The sequence below is a fragment of the Oncorhynchus masou genome, chromosome 22 (assembly GCF_036934945.1).
Source record: "Oncorhynchus masou masou isolate Uvic2021 chromosome 22, UVic_Omas_1.1, whole genome shotgun sequence".
Lineage (NCBI taxonomy): Eukaryota > Metazoa > Chordata > Actinopteri > Salmoniformes > Salmonidae > Oncorhynchus > Oncorhynchus masou.
The window spans coordinates 12,838,802-12,864,874 of record NC_088233.1 but is presented as its reverse complement, the minus strand read 5'-3'; the positions used below and the strand labels follow the sequence as shown (position 1 = coordinate 12,864,874).

The 26,073-nt window shown below is 45.3% G+C and overlaps 1 protein-coding gene across 1 annotated transcript in view; it reads right to left on the bottom strand.

Moving 5' to 3' along the window:
• The window catches only part of lrriq1 (leucine-rich repeats and IQ motif containing 1), a 56,830-nt gene extending 45,902 nt beyond the window's left edge, over window positions 1-10,928 (bottom strand). The window contains exons 1-9 of the mRNA XM_064928999.1: window positions 10,700-10,928; window positions 10,433-10,532; window positions 10,165-10,277; window positions 9,963-10,071; window positions 9,593-9,813; window positions 9,430-9,507; window positions 8,178-9,272; window positions 6,287-6,439; window positions 3,988-4,138 (exon numbers count right to left, since the gene is read on the bottom strand). Of these exons, the coding sequence (XP_064785071.1) occupies window positions 3,988-4,138; window positions 6,287-6,439; window positions 8,178-9,272; window positions 9,430-9,507; window positions 9,593-9,813; window positions 9,963-10,071; window positions 10,165-10,277; window positions 10,433-10,532; window positions 10,700-10,828 (2,149 nt within the window). The 5' untranslated portion in view covers window positions 10,829-10,928. The remainder of the gene's footprint in view (window positions 1-3,987; window positions 4,139-6,286; window positions 6,440-8,177; window positions 9,273-9,429; window positions 9,508-9,592; window positions 9,814-9,962; window positions 10,072-10,164; window positions 10,278-10,432; window positions 10,533-10,699) is intronic.
• Window positions 10,929-26,073: the final 15,145 nt, after the last annotated feature.

Here is a 26,073-nt window from a genome sequence, read left to right as displayed (position 1 = left end):
GTGGGGACCTGAGCTCAGCCTACTGGCGATGGGGACCTGACCTCAGCTTACTGGCGGTGGGGACCTGACCTCAGCTTACCGAAGCGGTGGGGACCTGAGCTCAGCTTACCGAAATGGTGGGGACCTAAGCTCAGCTTACCGAAGCGGTGGGGACCTGAGCTCAGCTTACCGAAGCGGTGGGGATCTGAGCTCAGCTTACCGATGCGGTGGGGACCTGAGCTCAGCTTACGGTTGTGGTGGGGACCTGACCTCAGCTTACTGGCGGTGGGGACCTGAGTTCAGCTTACTGGCGGTGGGGACCTGACCTCAGCTTACCGATGCGGTGGGGACCTGACCTCAGCTTACCGATGCGGTGGGGACCTGAGCTCAGCTTACTGGCGGTGGGGACCTGAGTTCAGCTTACTGGCGGTGGGGACCTGACCTCAGCTTACTGATGCGGTGGGGACTTGACCTCAGCTTACTGATGTGGTGGGGACCTGACCTCAGCTTACTGGCGGTGGGGACCTGACCTCAGCTTACCGATGTGGTGGGGACCTGACCTCAGCTTACCGATGTGGTGGGGACTTGACCTCAGCTTACTGATGTGGTGGGGACCTGACCTCAGCTTACCGATGTGGTGGGGACTTGACCTCAGCTTACTGGCGGTGGGGACCTGACCTCAGCTTACTGGCGGTGGGGACCTGACCTCAGCTTACTGGTGGTGGGGACCTGACCTCAGCTTACTGATGCGGTGGGGACTTGACCTCAGCTTACTGGCGGTGGGGACTTGACCTCAGCTTACTGATGCGGTGGGGACTTGACCTCAGCTTACTGATGTGGTGGGGACTTGACCTCAGCTTACTGATGCGATGGGGACCTGACCTCAGCTTACTGATGCGGTGGGGACCTGACCTCAGCTTACTGGCGGTGGGGACCTGACCTCAGCTTACTGATGCGGTGGGGACTTGACCTCAGCTTACTGGCGGTGGGGACCTGACCTCAGCTTACCGATGCGGTGGGGACTTGACCTCAGCTTACTGATGCGATGGGGACCTGACCTCAGCTTACTGGCGGTGGGGACCTGACCTCAGCTTACCGATGCGGTGGGGACCTGACCTCAGCTTACTGATGCGGTGGGGACTTGACCTCAGCTTACTGATGCGGTGGGGACCTGACCTCAGCTTACTGATGTGGTGGGGACTTGACCTCAGCTTACTGATGCGGTGGGGACTTGACCTCAGCTTACTGATGTGGTGGGGACCTGACCTCAGCTTACTGATGTGGTGGGGACTTGACCTCAGCTTACTGATGTGGTGGGGACTTGACCTCAGCTTACTGATGTGGTGGGGACCTGACCTCAGCTTACTGATGTGGTGGGGACCTGACCTCAGCTTACTGATGTGGTGGGGACCTGACCTCAGCTTACTGATGTGGTGGGGACCTGACCTCAGCTAACCGATGCGATGGGGACCTGACCTCAGCTAACCGATGCGATGGGGACTTGACCTCAGCTTACTGATGTGGTGGGGACTTGACCTCAGCTTACTGATGTGGTGGGGACCTGACCTCAGCTAACCGATGCGATGGGGACCTGACCTCAGCATACCGATGCGGTGGGGACCTGACCTCAGCTTACGGTTGCGGTGGGGACTTGACCTCAGCTTACTGATGTGGTGGGGACCTGACCTCAGCTTACTGATGCGGTGGGGACCTGAGTTCAGCTTACTGGCGGTGGGGACCTGACCTCAGCTTACGGTTGCGGTGGGGACCTGACCTCAGCTTACTGGCGGTGGGGACTTGAGTTCAGCTTACTGGCGGTGGGGACCTGACCTCAGCTTACTGATGCGGAGGGGACCTGACCTCAGCTTACTGATGCGGAGGGGACTTGACCTCAGCTTACTGATGTGGTGGGGACCTGACCTCAGCTTACTGATGTGGTGGGGACTTGACCTCAGCTTACTGATGTGGTGGGGACTTGACCTCAGCTTACTGATGTGGTGGGGACTTGACCTCAGCTTACTGATGTGGTGGGGACCTGAGCTCAGCTTACTGATGTGGTGGGGACTTGACCTCAGCTTACTGATGTGGTGGGGACCTGACCTCAGTTTACTGGCGGTGGGGACCTGACCTCAGCTTACTGATGCGGTGGGGACCTGACCTCAGCTTACTGATGCGGTGGGGACTTGACCTCAGCTTACTGATGTGGTGGGGACCTGACCTCAGCTTACTGATGTGGTGGGGACTTGACCTCAGCTTACTGATGTGGTGGGGACCTGACCTCAGCTTACTGGCGGTGGGGACCTGACCTCAGCTTACCGATGTGGTGGGGACCTGACCTCAGCTTACCGATGTGGTGGGGACTTGACCTCAGCTTACTGATGCGGTGGGGACTTGACCTCAGCTTACTGGCGGTGGGGACCTGACCTCAGCTTACCGATGTGGTGGGGACTTGACCTCAGCTTACTGATGCGGTGGGGACTTGACCTCAGCTTACTGATGTGGTGGGGACCTGACCTCAGCTTACTGATGCGGTGGGGACCTGACCTCAGCTTACTGGCGGTGGGGACCTGACCTCAGCTTACTGATGCGGTGGGGACTTGACCTCAGCTTACTGATGCGGTGGGGACTTGACCTCAGCTTACTGATGTGGTGGGGACTTGACCTCAGCTTACTGATGCGATGGGGACCTGACCTCAGCTTACTGATGCGGTGGGGACCTGACCTCAGCTTACTGGCGGTGGGGACCTGACCTCAGCTTACTGATGCGGTGGGGACTTGACCTCAGCTTACTGATGCGATGGGGACCTGACCTCAGCTTACTGATGTGGTGGGGACCTGACCTCAGCTTACTGATGCGATGGGGACCTGACCTCAGCTTACTGATGTGGTGGGGACCTGACCTCAGCTTACTGATGCGATGGGGACCTGACCTCAGCTTACCGATGCGATGGGGACCTGACCTCAGCTAACCGATGCGATGGGGACTTGACCTCAGCTTACTGATGTGGTGGGGACTTGACCTCAGCTTACTGATGTGGTGGGGACTTGACCTCAGCTTACTGATGTGGTGGGGACTTGACCTCAGCTTACTGATGTGGTGGGGACTTGACCTCAGCTTACTGATGTGGTGGGGACCTGACCTCAGCTAACCGATGCGATGGGGACCTGACCTCAGCATACCGATGCGATGGGGACCTGACCTCAGCTTACTGGCGGTGGGGATCTGACCTCAGCTTACCAAAGCGGTGGGGACCTGAGCTCAGCTTACTGGTGGTGGGGACCTGAGCTCAGCTTACCGAAATGGTGGGGACCTAAGCTCAGCTTACCGAAGCGGTGGGGATCTGAGCTCAGCTTACCGATGCGGTGGGGACCTGAGCTCAGCTTACGGTTGCGGTGGGGACCTGACCTCAGCTTACTGGCGGTGGTGACCTGACCTCAGCTTACTGATGTGGTGGGGACCTGACCTCAGCTTACTGATGCGGTGGGGACCTGACCTCAGCTTACTGATGTGGTGGTGACCTGACCTCAGCTTACTGATGCGATGGGGACCTGACCTCAGCTTACTGATGCGGTGGGGACCTGACCTCAGCTTACCGATGTGGTGGGGACTTGACCTCAGCTTACTGATGTGGTGGGGACCTGAGCTCAGCTTACTGATGTGGTGGGGACTTGACCTCAGCTTACTGATGTGGTGGGGACTTGACCTCAGCTTACTGATGTGGTGGGGACCTGACCTCAGCTTACTGATGTGGTGGGGACTTGACCTCAGCTTACTGGCGGTGGGGACCTGACCTCAGCTTACCGATGTGGTGGGGACCTGACCTCAGCTTACCGATGCGGTGGGGACTTGACCTCAGCTTACCGATGCGGTGGGGACCTGACCTCAGCTTACCGATGTGGTGGGGACTTGACCTCAGCTTACTGGCGGTGGGGACCTGACCTCAGCTTACTGATGCGGTGGGGACTTGACCTCAGCTTACTGGCGGTGGGGACCTGACCTCAGCTTACCGATGCGGGTGATGGAGTTGTGCGAGAGCTCCAGAACGTCAAGATCCACAGCACCAGCCAGACCATGGATGGATGTCAGACGGTTCCGGCCAAGTCGAAGAACTTGGAGGTTAGCCAGATTCTCACAGTCCACAAACGTGATTGAGTTGTCCTATACAGACATAACAATCAAAATATGAGTTTTCAAATACCAAGGATTTTATACTTGTACATGCTGATTTAATCACTGTGAGAGACAGTATGCAGTGTTGTGTGTATATAATATAATACTATGTAGCTAAAATGTACTATGTAACACATACGATGAGTGTAGAAAACATTATGAACACCTGCTCTTTCAATGACCAGGTGAATCCAGGTAAAAGCAATGATGTCACTTGTTAAATCCACTACAAATCAGTGTATATGCAGGGGAGGAGACAGGTTAAAGAAGGATGTTTAAGCCTTGAGTCAAATGAGACATAAATTGTGTATGTGCGCCATTCAGAGGGTGAATGGACAAGACAAAATATTTAAGTGACTTTGAACGGGGTATGGTAGTAGGTGCCAGGTGCACCGGTTTGTGTAAAGAACTGCAATGCTGCTGGGACTTTCACGCTCAACAGTTTCCCATGTGTATCAAGAATGGTCTGCCACCCAAAGGACATCCAGCCAACTTGTCAGACATATACTGTAGATAGATATACAGTTAAAGTCGGAAGTTTACATACACCTTAGCCAAATACATTTAAACTCAGTTTTCACAATTTCTGATATTTAATCCTAGTAAAAATTCTCTGTTTTAGGTCATTACGATCACCACTTTATTTTAAGAATGTGAAATGTCAGAATAATTTATTTCAGCTTTTATTTATTTCATCACCTTCCCAGTGGGTCAGAACTTTACATATACTCAATTAGTATTTGTTAGCATTGCCTTTAAATTGTTTAACTTGGGTCAAACGTTTCAGGTTCCTCAAGCTTCCCACAATAAGTTGGGTGAATTTTGGCCCCTTCCTCCTGACAGAGCTGGTGTACCTGAATCAGGTTCGTAGGCCTCCTTGCTCGCACACTCTTTTTCAGTTCTGCCAACAAATTTTCTATAGGATTGAGGTCAGGGCTTTGTGATGGCCACTCCAATACCTTGACTTTGTTGTCCTTAAGCCATTTTGCCAAAACTTTGGAAGTATGCTTAGGGTCATTGTCCATTTGGGCGACCAAGTTTCAACTTCCTGACTGATGTCTTGAGATGTTGCTTCAATATCTCCACATAATTTTCCTTCCTCATCATGCCATCTATTTTGTGAAGTGCACCAGTCCCTCCTGCAGCAAAGCACCCCCACAACATGATGCTGCCACCCCCTTGCTTCACGGTTGGGATGGTGTTTTTTTCCCCTTTTTCCTCTAAACACAACAATGGTAATTATGGCCAAGCAGTTCTATTTTTGTTTCATCAGACCAGAGGACATTTCTCCAAAAAGTACGATCTTTGTCCCCATTAATCATTGTACCTAAACTGTATGTGTAAACATGTATACGCAGGGCCCAGCTGTAAAAGATACCTTGGTCTCAGTCTGTGTTCCTTGTTGGAATAAAGGTATAATAATAATAATAATAATGTGCAGTTGCTAACCGTAGTCTGGCTTTTTTATGGAGGTTTTGGAGCAGTGGCTTCTTCCTTGCTGAGAGGCCTTTCAGGTTATGTCGATATAGGACTCTTTTTACTGTGGATATTTTTGTACCCGTTTCCTCCAGCATCTTCAGAAGGTCCTTTGCTGTTGTTCTGGGATTGATTTGCACTTATCGCACCGAGGTACGTTAATCTCTAGGAGACAGAATGTGTCTCCTTCATGAGTGGTATGACGGCTGAGTGGTCTCATGGTGTTTATACTTGCGTACTATTGTTTGAACAGATGAACGTGGCACATTCAGGCGTTTGGAAATTGCTCCCAACGATGAACCAGACTTGTGGTGGTCTACAATTTATTTTCTCTGAGGTCTTGGCTGATTTCTTTTGATTTTCCCATGATGTCAAGCAAAGAGGCACTGAGTTTGTAGGTAGGTCTTGAAATACATCCACGGGTACACCTCCAATTGACTCAAATGATGTCAATTAGCCTATCAGAAGCTTCTAAAGCCGTGACATGATTTTCGGGAATTTTCCATGCTTTCCAATTGTCTGGCTTTTAGTGTCATTACAATAGTACTATTTGTTCATTTGTTTATTTGTCAGGGACCATGTACATTCCATTGCACCAGATCTGGCTAGATAAACCATTTCTGTACAGCTTACCCCACATGTAAATGGTGGTGTATTTACCTGTACATCGATGTAGCGAAGCTCTGTGCATTGACTGAGGCCCTCCAGGGATTTAAGGCCACAGCGTCTCATGGTGAGGGTCTGCAGTCTGGGGCATTGGGACAAAGTAGAGAGGCTACAGCCAGGGAGATCCTCCAGAACAACTGTGGTCACCTGCATTGGAAGGTAAAGCCCAGTCAGTGAAATATTGCTTTTGGTTTTGTTATGGTTGGTTATTTGAATGTGTCTGATTGACTGTTTTGCAGACATGGGTCAAATGCATCTTGGTCCAATACTTTCAAATATCCTACTTGTAGTCTAGTGTAATACCTTTAGTGTTAAAAGCTAAATCAAGCGCAACTTATACATTAGTTATTTTTATGGAAAAACCTTTATGAAATAAAGCAGGGGTAGGCAACTACATTCAACGAAATTCATACCTTGATTACATTAAGACACGATCGCATATGTGACCGACCGGCTTGATTCTGTCATATGTAGCAACATTTTTGATTGTGTTTTTTACATTGGATAAAGGTGGAGACTCAGAGCTAGAAAATGGTATATCATACACTACAGTTGAGGAACAAAGGGAAAGTCATTATGCTTTGAAAGTTGATAAACTTGTAACCTCACTTTTGAGAAAATGTCCCTTGAATGTTTTGGTACACCTAAGCGAGAGCTCTTCTTTGTCTACATTCAGCATCGTTCCAAACCCAATTAAGCTTTAGCCCCACCCAGCTTTTTAAGGATTCACATGTGAGGCCATGTATTAAACAACCAAAGAATTCATGACTAAAGGCTAGTTTATACTACAGGTGTGTTCATAAATTTAATATGGAGTGCCAGTGTGCTCAGAGTGCGCTCTGGGCGTTCGTAAACTCAGAGCATTGTCAGACTGTCCATTTGTAAATTCAGAGTGTTTTTCGCTCTCGGACCGTTCAGAGTGCACCCTGGACGCTCTGGCCCAGGAGTAGGGTTGATCCAAGCGTTCTGACCTAACAACAGCAGTCAAGCACCCAAGCTAACTGGCTAACGTTGGCTATCTTGCTAGCTACTTCCAGACACAAATGAGGGAATAGCTCATTCTGACCATTTTACCAGCCCTAGCAGAGCTGGTTAGGCTTTTTTATGCTATCCAGAGCGTTGGTGACTGCAACTGTACTGCTGGCAACAAATTAATTATGCTTTTTTTGCCAACGTTTACTGAGACCGGCCATATTCAACGGGCGTTGAGCGTTCGTAAATTTGTCAGTTATTCTGCTCTGGCACACTCAGACGAGAGTACTCTGAAACAGTTGTTTCAGTGACGTTCTATTGAAATGGATACTTGCATACTGGAGTCTTTTGTTAAGTTTTACTACACGCTAAAAAAAATGAAAAGCCGTGTTAGACAGGATTACCCTACACATACTGACCAGCTCAAATAGACAGAAGCGTGCTATATGGCAGACCAATCCAAACTCATCTCTTGTCATGTCCAGCCCACTCATTATCTCAGCCAATCATGGCTAACTTGGCTCGTAATTTAACAATTTCATTCATATTTACAAAAGTCATACAAGTTTGTTATTAAGGCACATGAAAGTTCACATGGTCGAGAAGGCATATCTGCCCCCCAAAAAACATTTTTTGATTTAAAAAAAAGTTTCTGTTCAAACGGCTCTCCTGTGAAGTAGTGACCCACGCCATACGCCTAGTTTCCTGAAACGGGCCACATATATAATTTTTTTTATTCCTGGGCATAGTTTGGAACAGATTTCCTAATTTATACAAATGTTTTTCTTAATTCCTGGTGATTTTAGTCAACAACAAAAAAAATCGCTCACGGGACTGTTTTGCCCTGCAGGCTGCCTGTTATTGACCCCTGAAATAAAGAGTATCACATTGTAGATCGTATCATGCAGGTTACCTCCTGAGGGGAGTTCCAGGCCCCAGACTGAAGGAGTGTTTCTGGGCAGAGGAGGGGTAAACCACTCCCCTCAGCGGCCCTCCTCGCCCCCCTCCTCCTCTGGGTCCTGACCCCCTGCTGCTGCTTCCTCTTGTTCTGCAGGGAGAGTTTGGACCAGGAAGTGCAGTCCCTCATCCAGGCCAGTCTCCTCTGCTCCGTCTGCTCTGGTAGACATACACTCATACGCTCAAAGGCAGACTGAGGGGCTGAGGCGCTGGGGTCAATGGGGGGAGAGCTGGCAGTGGGGGAACATTCAGTGGCGGCTGATTTCTCCTCTCTGGCTTTTTCCTCACACGGGTTTTGACTTTCCTCCTTCACTATTCCTGTCTCCAGCTTTTGCAGGCTCTTTGGTTTCCTCTCATCTGATTCCATCCTAATCTCTTCCTCCTCCTTGCTTTTCCTTTCATTCTCCTTTTCCTCCTCATCCTCCTGTCTTTTTCTCCGCTCCTCCCCCCTTTCTTGCTTGTCTTTCTCCTCCCTAATCTGCTCCTCCTTCTCTCTCCTCTCCTCCTTCTTTCTCTTCTCCTCTTCTTTCCTTCTCTTCTCCTCTTCTTTCTTTCTCTTCTCCTCTTCTTTCTTTCTCTTCTCTTCTTCATGCTTCTTTCTCTTCTCCTCCCCTTTTCTTCTCTCTCCCTCCTTTCTGTTCTCCTGATCCTCCCTCTTTCTTCTGTCCTCCTCATCCTGTCTCTCTCTCTCCATACGGACTCGATCCTCTTCTTTGGCTCTCTCATACTCTAAGCTCCTCCTCTTCAGCGCTTGCTCCTCCAACTCTCTCCTTCTGTTTTCCTTTTCCTGCTTCAGCTGCTGCTCCTCCTGTTCTCTCCTCCACCTCTCCTCCCTCCTGTTCCTCTCCTCCTCAGACCTTCTTTGTTCCTCTCTTCTGCGGTGGAGCTCAGCCCTGGTCCACCGGCGTGCCAGGACGCCTCTGAGGGCAGCCTGGATAGTGATGGCCGCCCTGCATCGAGACTGGTGGGTCTTCCTCCTCTTTTCCTCCTGCACCTTCTCAAAGGCCCTCCTCTCCTCCTCCATCTGTCTCTGGAGGCTGCTGATCAGCTCCTGGTTAGTGTGGGAGGGTGGAGGAGAGAAGTTAAACCAATAAAAACTGAAAAGAAAGATGAGCCCCTTCTGAAAACACTTCCAACCAAGCCCCTCTCCATTGCCAGTGTTTCAGTGTTTGCACATCTAAAAAAAAATGTGATTGAATCTGGCCCACCTGCTGTTTGAATAACTCTTGTTGAAGCTTCTCTTCTGCCTCTCTTTCTCTCATCTCCTCCATGCCTGTAGGGCGATACTACAGACAGACAATGACTTGGTTGGTCACTCTAAGTTATGGAAAACATAGAAATGGGAGAAAGGGATGATATGAACTATCTCACCCTATTGTCCTCTTCTATCTGCCTCAGCTCCTCCTCAAAGTCTCTCTGTCTGCGTTTCCTCCACTCCTCCTTTTCTCTCTGCTCATTCTGCTCCTTCTTTCGCTCCACCTGGTATTCCACAATTCTCCTCTCATCCTCCTCTTTCAACTTACGCTCCAAAGTTTTCAGTTCCAAACTGAGTTGCTCTTCAGACCTTAAATATGCATCACATTCAATATCATCTGTGTCAAACAGAAAGACACAGGTCACAGCTCCATTAGTTTGAAGAGTATCACCTTTTTTATTTCCTTTATAGGGCTGGACTAAATGAGGCAAGGGTGACATCTAGTGGGCATATATATCACACACGCACACAGAAATCTACACATACCCTCACTGTTGTGTGGCACTCTGTCTGTAATGTCACTGTCAGATACAGTGTGAGGGCAGGCCTTGTTGGGGATAGTGTTCAACTTCTCATCCTCCATCTCTAACATGACCTAAATCAATCAAACATATTTAGCCTACGTCCCAGCACAAATTACATAACACTAGTACTTTAGGGCACACAAGCCTTATTAAACTAGACTCACTTGTTCTTTTAACTTCACTGGGTCCTCATGTAGACCTAAGTCAGAGGCCAGTTCCATTAAAAGGTCTTCAGAACGACTTGACATGATGGAATACACCTCAGACGCTCTGGAATCTGAAAGCAGACAATGTACAAAGAAATTGAGTCACATATACACAACAATAGTATGACATCATGTAGCCAGCAGATAGCTTGACTGATGAATAAATGATCCATGCATTTTCTATATTTCTGTTGCCTATGCATTATCCAGCGGTCCTCATTCCTACCATCTTCATTGTCCTCAAGGATGAGCTTTTCAAACTGACTTGCTCTGTTCTCAGAGGCTTCAAAATATTTGAGCATTGATTCTGGGATTTTATCTGAAACCTGGGGGTATTGAAAGGTGAAAAGTTAGGTTTACATGCATTTGCAACCAGTAGACATTAATTGACAAGTCGTATAAAAATATTGTGCAAACAGAAGGCTAACGTTAGACAATGGAGATTATTAGGCCTACACAAACTCTCCAGTTAACTAATAATACATCAACTCACATCATCTTCATCGGCATGATCTTCATCAGCAGATGAGTAAAAATCTTCCTGATAAGAATGATCTAATTCAATATCCTCAGAGGAGTTGTTGACGCTCAGTTTGCTCAGGTCTTCTTGACTGACATCCATGGTCTAGCTAGCAGCTTCAAGAAACATAAACAGAGCAGGAAACACTGCATGAAACTTAAACCTTTGACATTTTATTCCCACGAAATGTTTATGTTTTAAATAAGAGGTAATTTACCTGTGTTTTGTATACTTTGCTAACCCGTTTTCTAACCATGAACGTCAAATCATTCCATCCGCGTCTAAATGGGAACTGTGGTCGCTATGGAAACTGAGGAGAACACTACGGAACACCACTCAGGACAAACGTAACCCTGTAGGGTGTTGACTTGCCATTTGGCAACATACCATTTCTCTACATTTCATGTACAGATAAAATAGGAAACATTAGTTACCAGTATCTTTGTTTTATTGTTAGGCTACGTCAAATCATAGACTTGTAACTGGACTCAAATGAAAATAGTGCACACATAATTGCTTTATGCTGGAGGGGGGCCTCAGTAATTTACATGACAAACAACTATTTTCTGTGACTCTCTCTTCTATGTGCACGGCATAATGTCCAAACATTCCCTTTATGTTTCAAAGAACTTTAGCCTACTACTACAGTAAATTGTGTGGGGAAAGTACATTGCAATCATGCAATATCACAGTAAATGTCATTCTTTGGAATTGAATAGCCTTGCATAAGCCTCAAGTGCTGTCTTTTCCCACTCTCTCTCACTCTCCAAAGTTGAAGGTACTGTTGTGGCCAACAACACAGACTGCAACCTACTGTACAACAATGACATTTCTGATGACAAAGGAACGGAACCTTTCCCACATGGAAAGTGCAGCGCTTGTAGTCCGTCTCTCTGAGGAGATTCCAGAGCAGCCCTCGCAATTTTTCCCACACCCATTCCCAGGGGCTCTCAGAACTTCAGAACTTTACAACTTCCGCCACCTTGTTCAGTGTTTCACTGGAGAACATTGTGTCCTCACATTTTTGTGTTCGGACTCAAAGTCATTGAGTCTTCTCTCATGACTTGCCAGAATTCAAGGGCAACATCAATGGCTAAATGGCGCCAGATGTACCTTATCATGTTACCTCGAAAAACCAACATCAAATTCCATAGATTCTCTCCAAAAACACAATGTGGTCTATACTCTGAGTTTACAAAACTTTAAGAACACCTTCCTAATATTGAGTTGCACCCCCCATTTTTGCCCTCAGAAGTGTCTCAATTCACCAGGGCATGGACTCTACAAGGTATTGAAAGTGCTCCACAGAGATGCTGGCCCATGTTGACTCCAATGCTTCCCACAGTTGTGTCAAGTTGGCTGGATGTCCTTTGGGTAGTGGATCATTCTTGATACACACAGGAAACTGTTGAGTGTGAAAAAACCCAACAGCATTGCAGTTCTTGACACAAACCGTTGCGCCTGACACCTACTACCATACCCCGTTCAAAGGCACTTAAATATTTTGTCTTGCCCATTCACCCTCTGAATAGCACACATACACAATCCATGTCTCAATTGCCTCAAGGCTTAGAAATCCTTCTTTAACCTGTCTCTTCACCTTCATCTACACTGATCGAAGTGGATTTAACAAGTGACATCAATAAGGAATCATAGCTTTCACCTGGATTCACCTGGTCAGTCTAGGTCATGGAAAGAGCAGTTGTTCTTGTTGTTTTATATACTCAGTGTATGTATATGCAGTCTGAAAGGTCAACAAACAGTGACACTGCCAAACGTGTTTGTATGTGTGTGTGTATACGAGCATTACAAAGGTCATTACGGATCACGGTACCACTTCAATCCCAGCATTTGACAGGGAGAGTTTTCAGCGGAGCCCTTGTTGTTGAAGTCAAACTGCCTGCCCCTCTGTTCCATCAGGTCCCCCTAAGAAGCATTGATAAAGTTCAATTGCTCAAAAAGGCCCCATCAGCAAGCCTTGTCCACTCTGATTAGGCCCCGGCGGCGTGTGGCCCTTTGTCAGTAGGCAAGGTGTCCTGACGCTTTTGTCCGGGAGCACAGAACCCAGACAGCAACCAGACAGGCCCAAGCTGCAGATTTACACAACAGATTACAGCAGTCAATGACGGCTCCGGCCCAAATGGAGTGCTGGTTTGGATAGTTTGGATAGCCACCGTGTGTTTACTCTGTCAAGGGTTTTCTGTTACTGGACTGTAGCTATTATCTGGGCCTCTGGGTCCTGGCCGGGTGCTATCGCTTCTGTCTAGGACTGTGAGGAGAGGGGGCTGCTGAAAGAAATTAAAATGTGACAACAAAGTTCCCATGTATCTCTGGTACTCCTCATACTGTAAGTTAGATTAGACATAGTGTGCGACAAATTAAAAATGTATTGTGTTCAATGTTGTCTCGTAATATCTAGGGATCTATTGTAATTGTTGTATAATAAATCAATTCAAAATCAAATCAAATTTATTTATATAGCCCTTCGTACATCAGCTGATATCTCAAAGTGCTGTACAGAAACCCAGCCTAAAACCCCAAACATCAAGCAATGCAGGTTTTGAAGCATGTTGGCTAGGAAAAACTCTCTAGAAAGGCCAAAACCTAGGAAGAAACCTAGAGAGGAACAAGGCTATGATGGGTGGCCAATCCTCTTCTGGCTGTGCCGGGTGGAGATTATAACAGAACATGGCCAAGATGTTCAAATGTTCATAAATGATCAGCATGGTCAAATAATAGGTCTGGAACAGGTAGCACGTCCGGTGAACAGGTCAGGATTCCATAGCCGCATGCAGAACAGTTGAAACTGGAGCAGCAGCACGGCCAGGTGGACTGGGGACAGCAAGGAGTCATCATGCCAGGTAGTCCTGAGGCATGGTCCTACGGCTCAGGTCATCCGAGAGAGAGATAGAGAGAACTAGAGAGAGCATACTTAAATTCACACAGGACACCGGATAAGACATTACATCATTTACATTTAAGTCATTTAGCAGACGCTCTTATCCAGAGCGACTTACAAATTGGTGAATTCACCTTCTGACATCCAGTGGAACAGCCACTTTACAATAGTGCATCTAAATCATTTAAGGGGGGTGAGAAGGATTACTTATCCTATCCTAGGTATTCCTTGAAGAGGTGGGGTTTCAGGTGTCTCCGGAAGGTGGTGATTGACTCCGCTGTCCTGGCGTCGTGAGGGAGTTTGTTCCACCATTGGGGGGCCAGAGCAGCGAACAGTTTTGACTGGGCTGAGCGGGAACTGTACTTCCTCAGTGGTAGGGAGGCGAGCAGGCCAGAGGTGGATGAACGCAGTGCCCTTGTTTGGGTGTAGGGCCTGATCAGAGCCTGGAGGTACTGCGGTGCCGTTCCCCTAGCCCCCTGGAGAAGAACAGGAGAAGAACTCCAGATATAACAAACTGACCCTAGCCCCCTGACACATAACTACTGCAGCAAAAATACTGGAGGCTGAGACAGGAGGGGTCAGGAGACACTGTGGCCCCATCCGATGATACCCCCTGGACAGGGCCAAACAGGAAGGATATAACCCCACCCACTTTGCCAAAGCACAGCCCCCACACCACTATGGTGTATAATAGGTAGGTGGCTTAGAGGTTAGAGAGGTAGACCTATACAGCCACTCTGTATAGAGTGTTGCCAGTTAGAACTCCAGTCAAGGCACTGCAACAATAGGACACAATGAGAGGATTCTGAAAGTTACTTGCGGGTAATGGTTGTTCATAGATATTACACTCTTAGAAAAAAGTGTTTGTAAAGGGTTCTTCGGTTGTCCCCATAGCAGAACCCTTTGAAGAACCATTTTTGGTTCCAGGTAGAACCCTTTTGGGTTCTGTGTAGAACCCTCTATGGAAAGGGTTCTACATGGAACCAAAAAGGGTTCTTCCATAGGTTGTCCTATGGGGACAGCCGAAGAACCTTTTGGGTTCTAAATAGCAAATTTTTCCTAAGCGTGTATACTCACGTGAGGGGGAAATTATTAACCAAGATAATCCCTGACGAAAGGCACTGACATAAATTTGAAGCATAATCACTTTAAGTTGCATTCTTTGGCTAAGCGGCAGTCACATTTGATTCACACCCAACAGAATACACTTCTGGTTCACCTCCCTCTAAGCCTCAAAATGAGCCCCACCCAAATTGCTAGGATTCACCTACTGTAAATCTTCAAGGCTGAAGATCAGATATGAGATTTTTGTTATTATCCATTGATAAAGTTATAGTAACAACTGTGGGTTGTAAGTGAGACATTCCTGCAAGGGGAGATTTGGATTGTCTTTCAAAGTTATGATTATGGTGCCAGTATGACCATACTATTTCAAAGCTGCTTCTGATTACTATGGGATTATATGTAATCGGAAATTCCCTACTAATGAGAGTGAGGTTGGAATGGGCCTCTTGGAAGCTGCATGGTTTCATTAAGGAAATGCAATGTGTTGGTGGTCAGAACTACTGTATGTACACTGTTATGATGTAGGGCCTATCTTACAGTGTTACCAGATGTTTGCATGGCAATGCATTGGTGCCATACAGTAGATTTCAGACATTCAAATACAGTACATTTCAGTGGCAGTTGGTGGCTTTTGTGAGCATGGCCTTATTTCTATTACAGCATATTGGATGAGCGTCATTTATATTCCATTCACCCAGCTCAATGTAACATCGATAGGTTTAGGCCATTACATGATACTCAAATTTTACCTATACCCATCATGAGGTTGCTACAACCTAGTCAATAAATGAAAGTTTACAATGTAGGTGCACAGGTCGAGATCATTTTTAGTAATCAAGGTGACAGACAGTGACACATTCAATACCACCTTGCACACTCCCGCATCTGGCTGATCTATGGTGTAATCACTAGCGCAACAGTTGCAAACGAGAGTTTCTGTTGAACAAATTCAGGTATGTTTATCCCCGTTTCGTTCCGTTTGCTTCCATTTAAGAAACATTTTTCAACAGAATCAGCAGAATGAATACATGATCACACGCAAACACAGTTCACTTTCATAGCAGCCACATACAAACAGTATGATCACTTTGTTAATTCCTTCCCACATCTACGCACTCTCCTCCTCTCTCACCTTTTCCCTTCGCTTGTGGACTTAAGTGCACAACACATCAGCTGTCTGTGACCAGGCAAAAAAAGCTTTCCAAGCCAAACCTTCATATTATAACCGCAAAGGGACAGGTCAACATTTTACTGGGGGAGGGATGGTCCAAAATAGGAGAGGGTTGTCAAACTTGTTTTTGTTGATTTGGGGAGGGTTGTGTGGGTTTTTATTGGGCACAAGGGATGGTAGTCCTCCTCTTTCTCCTCTGAGGTGCCTCCACTGGTAGATTTCAGCCCTTCAATGTCAGTGAAGAAGGATTGAACGTCTTTGTCTGAATATTCATCCAATTTCACAGGTGCGGGGTACTGTAACTACTACAGTGCATCTTTAAACAGTGTGGGCATCCTCTCCATTGCCAATACTCCATTCAGCTGAAGCAGACTGGTCGGGCTCTCTGCTTCCAGGAGCTGTCTGAATCCCTCAAAGAATCCCAGGCAGGTTCCAAGTCTGTACACCCTGGATCCCATGACTTGGATGAGCCCCGGACACAGGACAGTTCCCAGTGAAAGAAGGAAGGAAGGAAAGAAGTCCAACACTGTAATTAATCGTCTCTTTGTCAAAGCACCCCTCGAAAAGAACTTAAGATGACTAGCTAGACCCTTCTTAAATCCCCCACATTAGTTCCATTATCATTTTTAGAATCAACTGTGTAGGCCAGGGGTTAAGGGGATGGGTTTAAAGAAAATGGAGCCGTGTGTGAGAGAGAGGGAGAAAGATGTCCCTTTGTCCTGATGGTATGTGTTTGCTATGCCAGTGGCTGTCATTAATAGAGCCTCTATACTATAGTCACATGTAACTGAACTGTGATGCACAGAGATCTTGAGCAGCTGGGATTTAAAGGCATGGGTTGACTCATTGACAACAATCCCGTTTGCAAAGACCTGTTCAAGTCTGCCATATATCAGAATGAGGATCTATACAGTTTGGATGCTATTCTACAGTTTCAGCTAGATAAAATAAAATGCTGAATCACCACAATGGCAGTCATTTTACGCACGTTTTAACCTCTGGCAATCCTATTCCACCAGGTGAATAAAACATAAATGTAAAATCACACCAATGTAGAACTTCAATACTTGTGTCTTAATGTTATCAGGCCATTGTACATACTGTACTCCATTTCTGACCTTTAGACAAGTGCTTGAAAGGCAAAAACCTGTCTATACACCTGTTGTTGGAAGTCGATCAGAATTGGTTACAAAAGTTCAAATCAAAGTTTATTGCAGGCCTTCCCCAATGCCGAGTGCATGTCACGTCCTGGCCAAGAGGGGCTGTGACTAAACTCAATCCAGTACGATAGATCCAACTACACCACCAAAAGCATAGGGAGCTCCGAATAACTCATAACATGGGTTTGAGTGGAAATACATGACAGGAAAATCAGAAGCAGGTAACGGTTCACATGTTCATTTATTTATATCCCAATTTCAGCTTCCATGAACCAAGTTCAGCTCAGCAAACAAAATGGAGGGAGGATATCACAAACAGACAATGAAATAAAAAAAACATGTTTCAGTGGAGGGAAATCACTACACAAATCCAGTCATCATTCCATCAAAGTAACACATAGCGAAACCAACGCTTCCAAAAGCACCTGCACCTGGGCAGCCAGCAAAATATAGAAGGTTATAAAGAGAGGGAAGCCAATCACATGTTTCAATTAATCAATCAGCTAACACACACTAAATTAGGAGCACCTGGCCCAAAGCATGCACAGTAATTAGGGTATTCGTCACACCTGTGACACATACTGTACAAACAGGAAGATCTTAAGCCTTATTCACTGAACTTCCTAAAAACAAGACACTTTGATAAAGCTATACCTTTTTGTAGCAGGTTGAGAGAATTACAGTGCCTTGCGAAAGTATTCGGCCCCCTTGAACTTTGCGATCTTTTGCCACATTTCAGGCTTCAAACATAAAGATATAAAACTGTATTTTTTTGTGAAGAATCAACAACAAGTGGGACACAATCATGAAGTGGAACGACATTTATTGGATATTTCAAACTTTTTTAACAAATCAAAAACTGAAAAATTGGGCGTGCAAAATTATTCAGCCCCTTTACTTTCAGTGCAGCAAACTCTCTCCAGAAGTTCAGTGAGGATCTCTGAATGATCCAATGTTGACCTAAATGACTAATGATGATAAATACGATCCACCTGTGTGTAATCAAGTCTCCGTATAAATGCACCTGCACTGTGATAGTCTCAGAGGTCCGTTAAAAGTGCAGAGAGCATCATGAAGAACAAGGAACACACCAGGCAGGTCCGAGATACTGTTGTGAAGAAGTTTAAAGCCGGATTTGGATACAAAAAGATTTCCCAAGCTTTAAACATCCCAAGGAGCACTGTGCAAGCGATAATATTGAAATGGAAGGAGTATCAGACCACTGCAAATCTACCAAGACCTGGCCGTCCCTCTAAACTTTCAGCTCATACAAGGAGAAGACTGATCAGAGATGCAGCCAAGAGGCCCATGATCACTCTGGATGAACTGCAGAGATCTACAGCTGAGGTGGGAGACTCTGTCCATAGGACAACAATCAGTCGTATATTGCACAAATCTGGCCTTTATGGAAGAGTGGCAAGAAGAAAGCCATTTCTTAAAGATATCCATATAAAGTGACGTTTAAAGTTTGCCACAAGCCACCTGGGAGACACACCAAACATGTGGAAGAAGGTGCTCTGGTCAGATGAAACCAAAATGGAACTTTTTGGCAACAATGCAAAACGTTATGTTTGGCGTAAAAGCAACACAGCTCATCACCCTGAACACACCATACCCACTGTCAAACATGGTGGTGGCAGCATCATGGTTTGGGCCTGCTTTTCTTCAGCAGGGACAGGGAAGATGGTTAAAATTGATGGGAAGATGGATGGAGCCAAATACAGGACCATTCTGGAAGAAAACCTGATGGAGTCTGCAAAAGACCTGAGACTGGGACGGAGATTTTTCTTCGTCCAACAAGACAATGATCCAAAACATAAAGCAAAATCTACAATGGAATGGTTCAAAAATAAACATATCCAGGTGTTAGAATGGCCAAGTCAAAGTCCAGACCTGAATCCAATCGAGAATCTGTGGAAAGAACTGAAAACTGCTGTTCACAAATGCTCTCCATCCAACCTCACTGAGCTCGAGCTGTTTTGCAAGGAGGAATGGGAAAAAATTTCAGTATCTCGATGTGCAAAACTGATAGAGACATACCCCAAGCGACTTACAGCTGTAATCACAGCAAAAGGTGGCGCTACAAAGTATTAACTTAAGGGGGCTGAATAATTTTGCACGCCCAATTTTTAGTTTTTGATTTGTTAAAAAAGTTAGAAATATCAAATAAATGTCGTTCCACTTCATGATTGTGTCCCACTTGTTGTTGATTCTTCACGAAAAAATACAGTTTTATATCTTTATGTTTGAAGCCTGAAATGTGGCAAAAGGTCGCAAAGTTCGAGGGGGCCGAATACTTTCGCAAGGCACTGTAACATAGCAGGTTAGGAGAATTAGATTGTTAGGAAAAGGGTTAGGGATTGCGAAAAAATGCTCTCCTAGCCTGCTGCAAAAAGTAACTTGTATCGAGATAGCATGTTTTTAGGGAGTCCCCCTTGTTCACACTGCAGGCCTTAATGCTTGTTTTGTCATGTGACAAGTGTATGTCGACGGGAGAAATATTGTTTTCCAGCTGAGGTTAAACACTGCAATTGTGGTGGTGAGCATGCGCCCAAATTCCTGAAGTGCCCTGTTAGGGTGAAGGAGACAGAGCTGGCCAGAGTAAGGGCTGTCCAACATGTCTCCTACCCGTAGGCAATGAGAAGAGTGGAAGAAGGGAGTGACGCTGAAACAAAGGTATTAGGATTGGAGACGTCAGTGAATGTTCCACGCCAACAGAGGGATCCTGACATGTTGCATGTTAAGAAAGTGATCTTTGTATTGTTTATGACAGTGGTTATAAACTGCACAGCACAAACAGAAAGGAAATCTGAGAAAATAGGAATCGTGAGTGTGGCTGAGCATTTTTTGGGGCTCAGGGAATCTATAGCAGAGGCATTCCAAGAAATTATTGCGATGAATTTGTGAGTGTATAGTATTTAGTGCTTCTTTTCCATGTAAAAATCAAACAATATATTTATTTAATGGTCGAACTATGATTTATTTATGGATATCACATGCTTTTTTTGGTACAGTAGTCCACACATTTTCCACTCTTTGGGATCAATTCAATTCACTTAATGTAAGAAAATGTACAGAGAAGACATGATCAGAAGAGCAATGCAACAGATGTCCCAATGATCTGTCCTTCCTCCCAAAGTGTACACTTCTTCACTTCACTTCGCTGATTTGAAAGACAATGGCTAGTGTAAGACATTATGGCGGAAACTCCCACTAGCCGATGCCTCCACCAATCCAATGCTTTTTTCATGGCCTACAAAGGACTCTATATCATCAGCTGAGGGTAGAAGGACCAGAGTCCTGGATGAACATTGTTATATCTAGCAAAAACACTGTGATGTAAGAAGCGAGACACAACATGATAATTGCAGACACACATAATATACTGTTTCGTACAGTGTTCCTCTGATTGCTGCCTCGACATTGCAGTCACTTAACTCTATTGTCAAGGCTGACCTGGCTAATGTCATTCTTGTCTCAATGTTAACACTTTTTATCACAACACGTTTGAACTGCATGTGCCATAGGGAGGCTTGCAACCTGATTGGGCATGCAGAGGGTTACTGTTCACTAAAGTACAGTAGATACTGGCCAACTCATGAACCAACTATATTGCTCTGGTGAAGAGCAGGGGAGGGAGAATGGCTTATGTGTAGGTCTTTTTCCATTCAGAATCCATGTCGTATTGAAAGTCACACTGTAAAGAATCAAGATTGTGCTTGATGACAGACAGTGCAATGTCAAATAAAATTGTACTGTCTAAGAATAACCCATTCACATGACTCATTCATCCTTGTGAGTTTTTTTTCTCAATGAGAAGGTTACACCGGTCAACAAAAGAAGCATGTGGGTTCCGACAATGCCATTGTGAAAGCCAATGCCTCAACTTTCCAATGGCTTTCGGGTATTCACACTCTTGATGGCCTCACGGCATCAGGTTCCCAGAGTCGGGGTTATCCCATGAAGAATTCAACAGGAAGGCTCACAGCAAACCACCAACTATGACCCATGCTGTGTTTACCATCACAAGATCTCAACCGATCCGGTCAGAGAAAGGTGGAATGGTGATGTTATAACGTCATCAGATAAATTGGTAACATTTTACTTAAAGACAACAGGTATGATCCTTCATGATCTTTTATTATGCACTGTAAGACTTGTTAGACCCTTTTTTGATCCATCAACTCTACAAGGTCTAGGTTTGAACACCATGTATTGATACTGCTTATCTGCAGATTGCTACCTCACATCATTTTAATACAGGAAACAGAAGATCAATCACTATTGAAATTGTTGAAAGAACTGGAAAAATTTAGGAAACAATGAATTGGATGAATGAAATAAAGATATGAATGAAATAAAGATGTTCGAAAAAGAGAAAAATATAATTCCCCCAAAAATGTCACATAAACTAAACAAAAATGCCATCAATTTCCCCTTGCTCTAATGGTGAAACATCCATCATTGTATACAGACAGTCACCCCCTCATCCCCTATCCTCAGATTACCCTATGTGACCATTTATTCCTTACCTTACCCTTTTGTCATATTATTATTATAAAACATTTTAATCTTTATTTATTCAGGCGAATCAACTAAGAACAAATTATTGTTTACAATGACGGCCTGGCCAGTGACAACTTGGAATTGCTGTGTAAAAAAATTAATAGCTAAAAAATACATTGAAATCACAGGACAAGACAGACATCACGACACAGAACAACAGGGACATATGACAAACACAAAAGTCAATGCGGAACAGTTAGAGCACAAGGAGAACAGATATCACAACACAGTGGGGCAGAAATACATGGCAACAACACAACATTTATTAAAAACAGTCAGCATAGATATTAAACAGTCAGCAATACATTTTGATAGAATATCAGGCAGGTCTACAGTCTCTATAAGAACAATGTAAAGCGTACATGGGAATGTTCATAATTTAATTGTATTTGTTAGAATAACACGTTAGTGTCCATGAATGACGTGATTCGGCAGAGTTACAAGTTAATATCAGTGAGGATGACTATGAATGACATTATTAGATAGGGTGACAAGTACAGGTGTCAGAGAACATTTCTGTGAGGGATTTCTTAAAGGCTCAAAGACCCATTTCTCAAGTTTGAACCTTTCTTGCAGCTCGTGCAGTCAGTGGCTGCAGCAAACTGAAAAGGATGGGAGAGTTTGAAGAATCTTTAACTGAATGTGGCAGATCCGGTGTTGTAAGTAGAGGAGGAGCTATGTACCAAAAATTTAAGTATTTCGTCATTACCTTAGTTGTGCTCAAATGACCCTTGGGGCACTGTCGTCTTTTTTACTACTAGTTGACATCACAGTGATTCTGGGATTGTCTCGTGAGTGGAGTTACCATCATGTTCCTAGAACATTATGGTCAGTCTATAACATCACAGTCTGTATGCCTGAAGCACACTCACATGCACGCACGTGCACACACACAAACACATACATACATACACACACACACACATACACAAACACATACACACACATACAGAATTCTTAAAATGTTTCTGATATAACTTGTGTCTGTTTGTGTCAATGTATGGTTATCAAATTTCACTGTTATGAAAAGAATGACCCTCAGAATGGCATTCTTCTCATACAGACAGAAAGCTGACATTGCCCTGACTCCGACAGAGAGACAGCCAGCCAGCTGACGTTGCTCTGACTCCAGACAAACAGACAGACAGACAGACAGACAGACAGACAGACAGACAGCTGACATTGCACTGACTCCAGACAGACAGACAGACAGACAGACAGACAGACAGACAGACAGACAGACAGACAGACAGGCAGCTGACGTTGCACTGACTCCAGACAGACAACCAGTCAGCTGACATTGCACTGACTCTCATCCCCAGAGTTACATGGTCGTGTCCCAAATGGCACCCTAATTCCTTTATAGTGCACCACTTGTGTTTAAAAGTAGTACACTAAATAGTGTAATTTGGGTTGCACACTAAATCTCTAAAGTGCTAAACACTAACAAATAGTGGAGAAGATAGAGAGTAACAGGCTATGGGGTTGAGTTGGTCAATTGAGAAGATTAATTGAAATATAATTTATACATTTTTCAATCCATGAGCTTCCTGAATCGACAGTTCAAATTTCAGTCAGACCGGCAAGTCGAGCTGTGGCAGAGGGGGGTAGAGGCTAAATGCACTGAGTATGAGTTAAACCTTGGAACACAAACTGAGACAGGAAGTAAGGAGTATATCAATAGAGATAGAATGTTGAAATGAAAAACACGTTTGAGAAATAATCACACATACAAGCACAATCTATCTCGTTCTCTAGTTCTCTGTAGTCCAGTTACACATACAGTACTAACCCACTCATTCCAGCTCTCTCCCTAGCTCTCTCCCTAGCTCTCTCCCTAGCTCTCTCTCTCTAGCTCTCTCTCTCTCCCTAGCTCTCTCTCTCTAGCTCTCACTCCCTAGCTCAATCTCTCTCTCTCTCCCTAGCTCTCTCTCTCTAGCTCTCTCTCTCTCTCTAGCTCTCTCTCTCCCTAGCTCTCTCTCTCCCTAGCTCTCTCTCTCTCTCTAGCTCTCTCTCTCCCTAGCTCTCTCTCTCTACCGTTCTCTCTCTCTACCGCTCTACCCTTGTCACTCTCTCTCTTTCTCACACACACACACACACACACACACACACACACACACACACACACACACACACACACACACACACACACACACACACACACACACACACACACACACACACAGAGAGAGAGAGAGAGAGACAGCACCCTGTCTGTTTCAGAGGGCACATGATTGCCACTGTGAGAGAGAGAGAGAGAGAGGGAGAGATAGAGAGAGAGCTATTGTATGTCCTTGAGACACCTGACAGTGCATGGTCATCAGAGCAGGTGCTGAGGCTACATGGGGACAGGGGGAGGGAGGGAGGGAGGGAGGGAGGGAGGGAGGGAGGGAGGGAAGCCTTGGGTCTTCCTACCAGGCTCCAACAGACATTGATACCAATGTCTAGGTCTACCTCTCAATGGTCGGGAGAGGTCACAGTGACTCAGCTTTCATTAAAAGGTTAGATAGGGGATTAGGGGGTTCAGAACATGAAGTGAAATTAAGCAAAAAGTGCAACCTATAATTCAGTGGAAAGTTCAAATTAGTGTCACACAGCAATGCTACAATAGGCCTACAGTAGGATATATCTGTATCACAAAAGTAAATACAAATGTTAACGAGCTTTAGCATATAGCCTATAATGCCTAGGCTACCTACTATCATGACTGTCATAGGCCTACATAGCAATAATGGCATCATTGAAACAGCTTGCCCAAGTCAAATAGCCTTCCATAATTAATTATGTGTGGAACTTATTTAGGCAGACCATATAGACCTACACTCGGTGGCCAGTTTATTAGGTACATCACCCCGTTCACTAAAATGGTTCGTTCCTACAGACCCAATGAGTCATGTTTTTATTTATTTTTATTTCACCTTTATTTAACCAGGTAGGCTAGTTGAGAACAAGTTCTCATTTGCAACTGCGACCTGGCCAAGATAAAGCATAGCAGTGTGAACAGACAACACAGAGTTATACATGGAGTAAACAATTAACAAGTCAATAACACAGTAGAAAAAAGAAGAAGAAAAAAGAGAGAGTCTGTATACATTGTGTGAAAAAGCATGAGGAGGTAGGCGAATAATTACAATTTTGCAGATTAACACTGGAGTGATAAATGATCAGATGGTCATGTACAGGTAGAGATATTGGTGTGCAAAAGAGCAGAAAAGTAAATAAATATAAACAGTATGGGGATGAGGTAGGTAAAATTGGGTGGGCTATTTACCGATAGACTATGTACAGCTGCAGCGATCGGTTAGCTGCTCAGATGGCAGATGTTTGAAGTTGGTGAGGGAGATAAGTCTCCAACTTCAGCGATTTTTGCAATTCGTTCCAGTCACAGGCAGCAGAGAACTGGAACAAAAGGCGGCCAAATGAGGTGTTGGCTTTAGGGATGATCAGTGAGATACACCTGCTGGAGCACGTGCCACGGGTGGGTGTTGCCATCGTGACCAGTGAACTGAGATAAGGCGGAGCTTTACCTAGCATGGAATTGTAGATGACCTGGAGCCAGTGGGTCTGGCGACGAATATGTAGCGAGGGCCAGCCGACTAGAGCATACAGGTCGCTGTGGTGGGTGGTATAAGGTGCTTTAGTAACAAAACGGATAGCACTGTGATAAACTGCATCCAGTTTGCTGAGTAGAGTATTGGAAGCTATTCATGTGTGTGTGAGAAAAGAACATGATTAAATGCATAAATGCATAAATGCCGAAAATGCCAAAAAAGCAGCATGTAGGCCTATGTGGCCGTGGCTTGCTATATAAAGCAAGAAGAATGGCATCGAGCCATTCAGTTACTGTTTGATTGAACGTTAGAAGGGCAATACGAGTGACCTAAGAAATTTGAGCTTAGTATGATCGTCGGTGCCAGGCGTGCTGGTTCCAGTTTCTCAGAAATGGCCAGCCTCCTGGGCTTTTCACACAAGACAGTGTCTAAGGGTTTACCAAGAATGGTACGACAAACAAAAAACATCCAGTCAGCTGCAGCCCCGTGAGAGTGAAAACAGCTTGTTGATGAGAGAGGTTGAAGGAGAATGGCAAGAATCGTGCAAGATAACAGGTGGGCCAGAAATAGGCAAATAATGGTGCAGTACAACAGTGGTGTGAAGGAACGGCATCTCAGAACGCACAACTCGTCAGTCCATGTCACAGATGGGCTATTGAAGCAGACGACCACACCGATCAGCTAAAAACAAGAAGAAGCAACTCCAGTGGGCACGCCATTACCAACACTGGACAATTGTGATGGGGAAAAATATTGGCTGGTTCGACGTTGCGTCATGCTGATGGCAGAGTCAGGATTTGGCGTAAGCAGCATAAGTCCATGGCCCATCCTACCTGCTGTCACCGGTACAGGCTGGTGTCGGTGGTGTAGGGAATGTTTTCCTGGCACACATTAGGTCTCCTGATACCAATTGAGCAACGTTTGAATGCCATAGC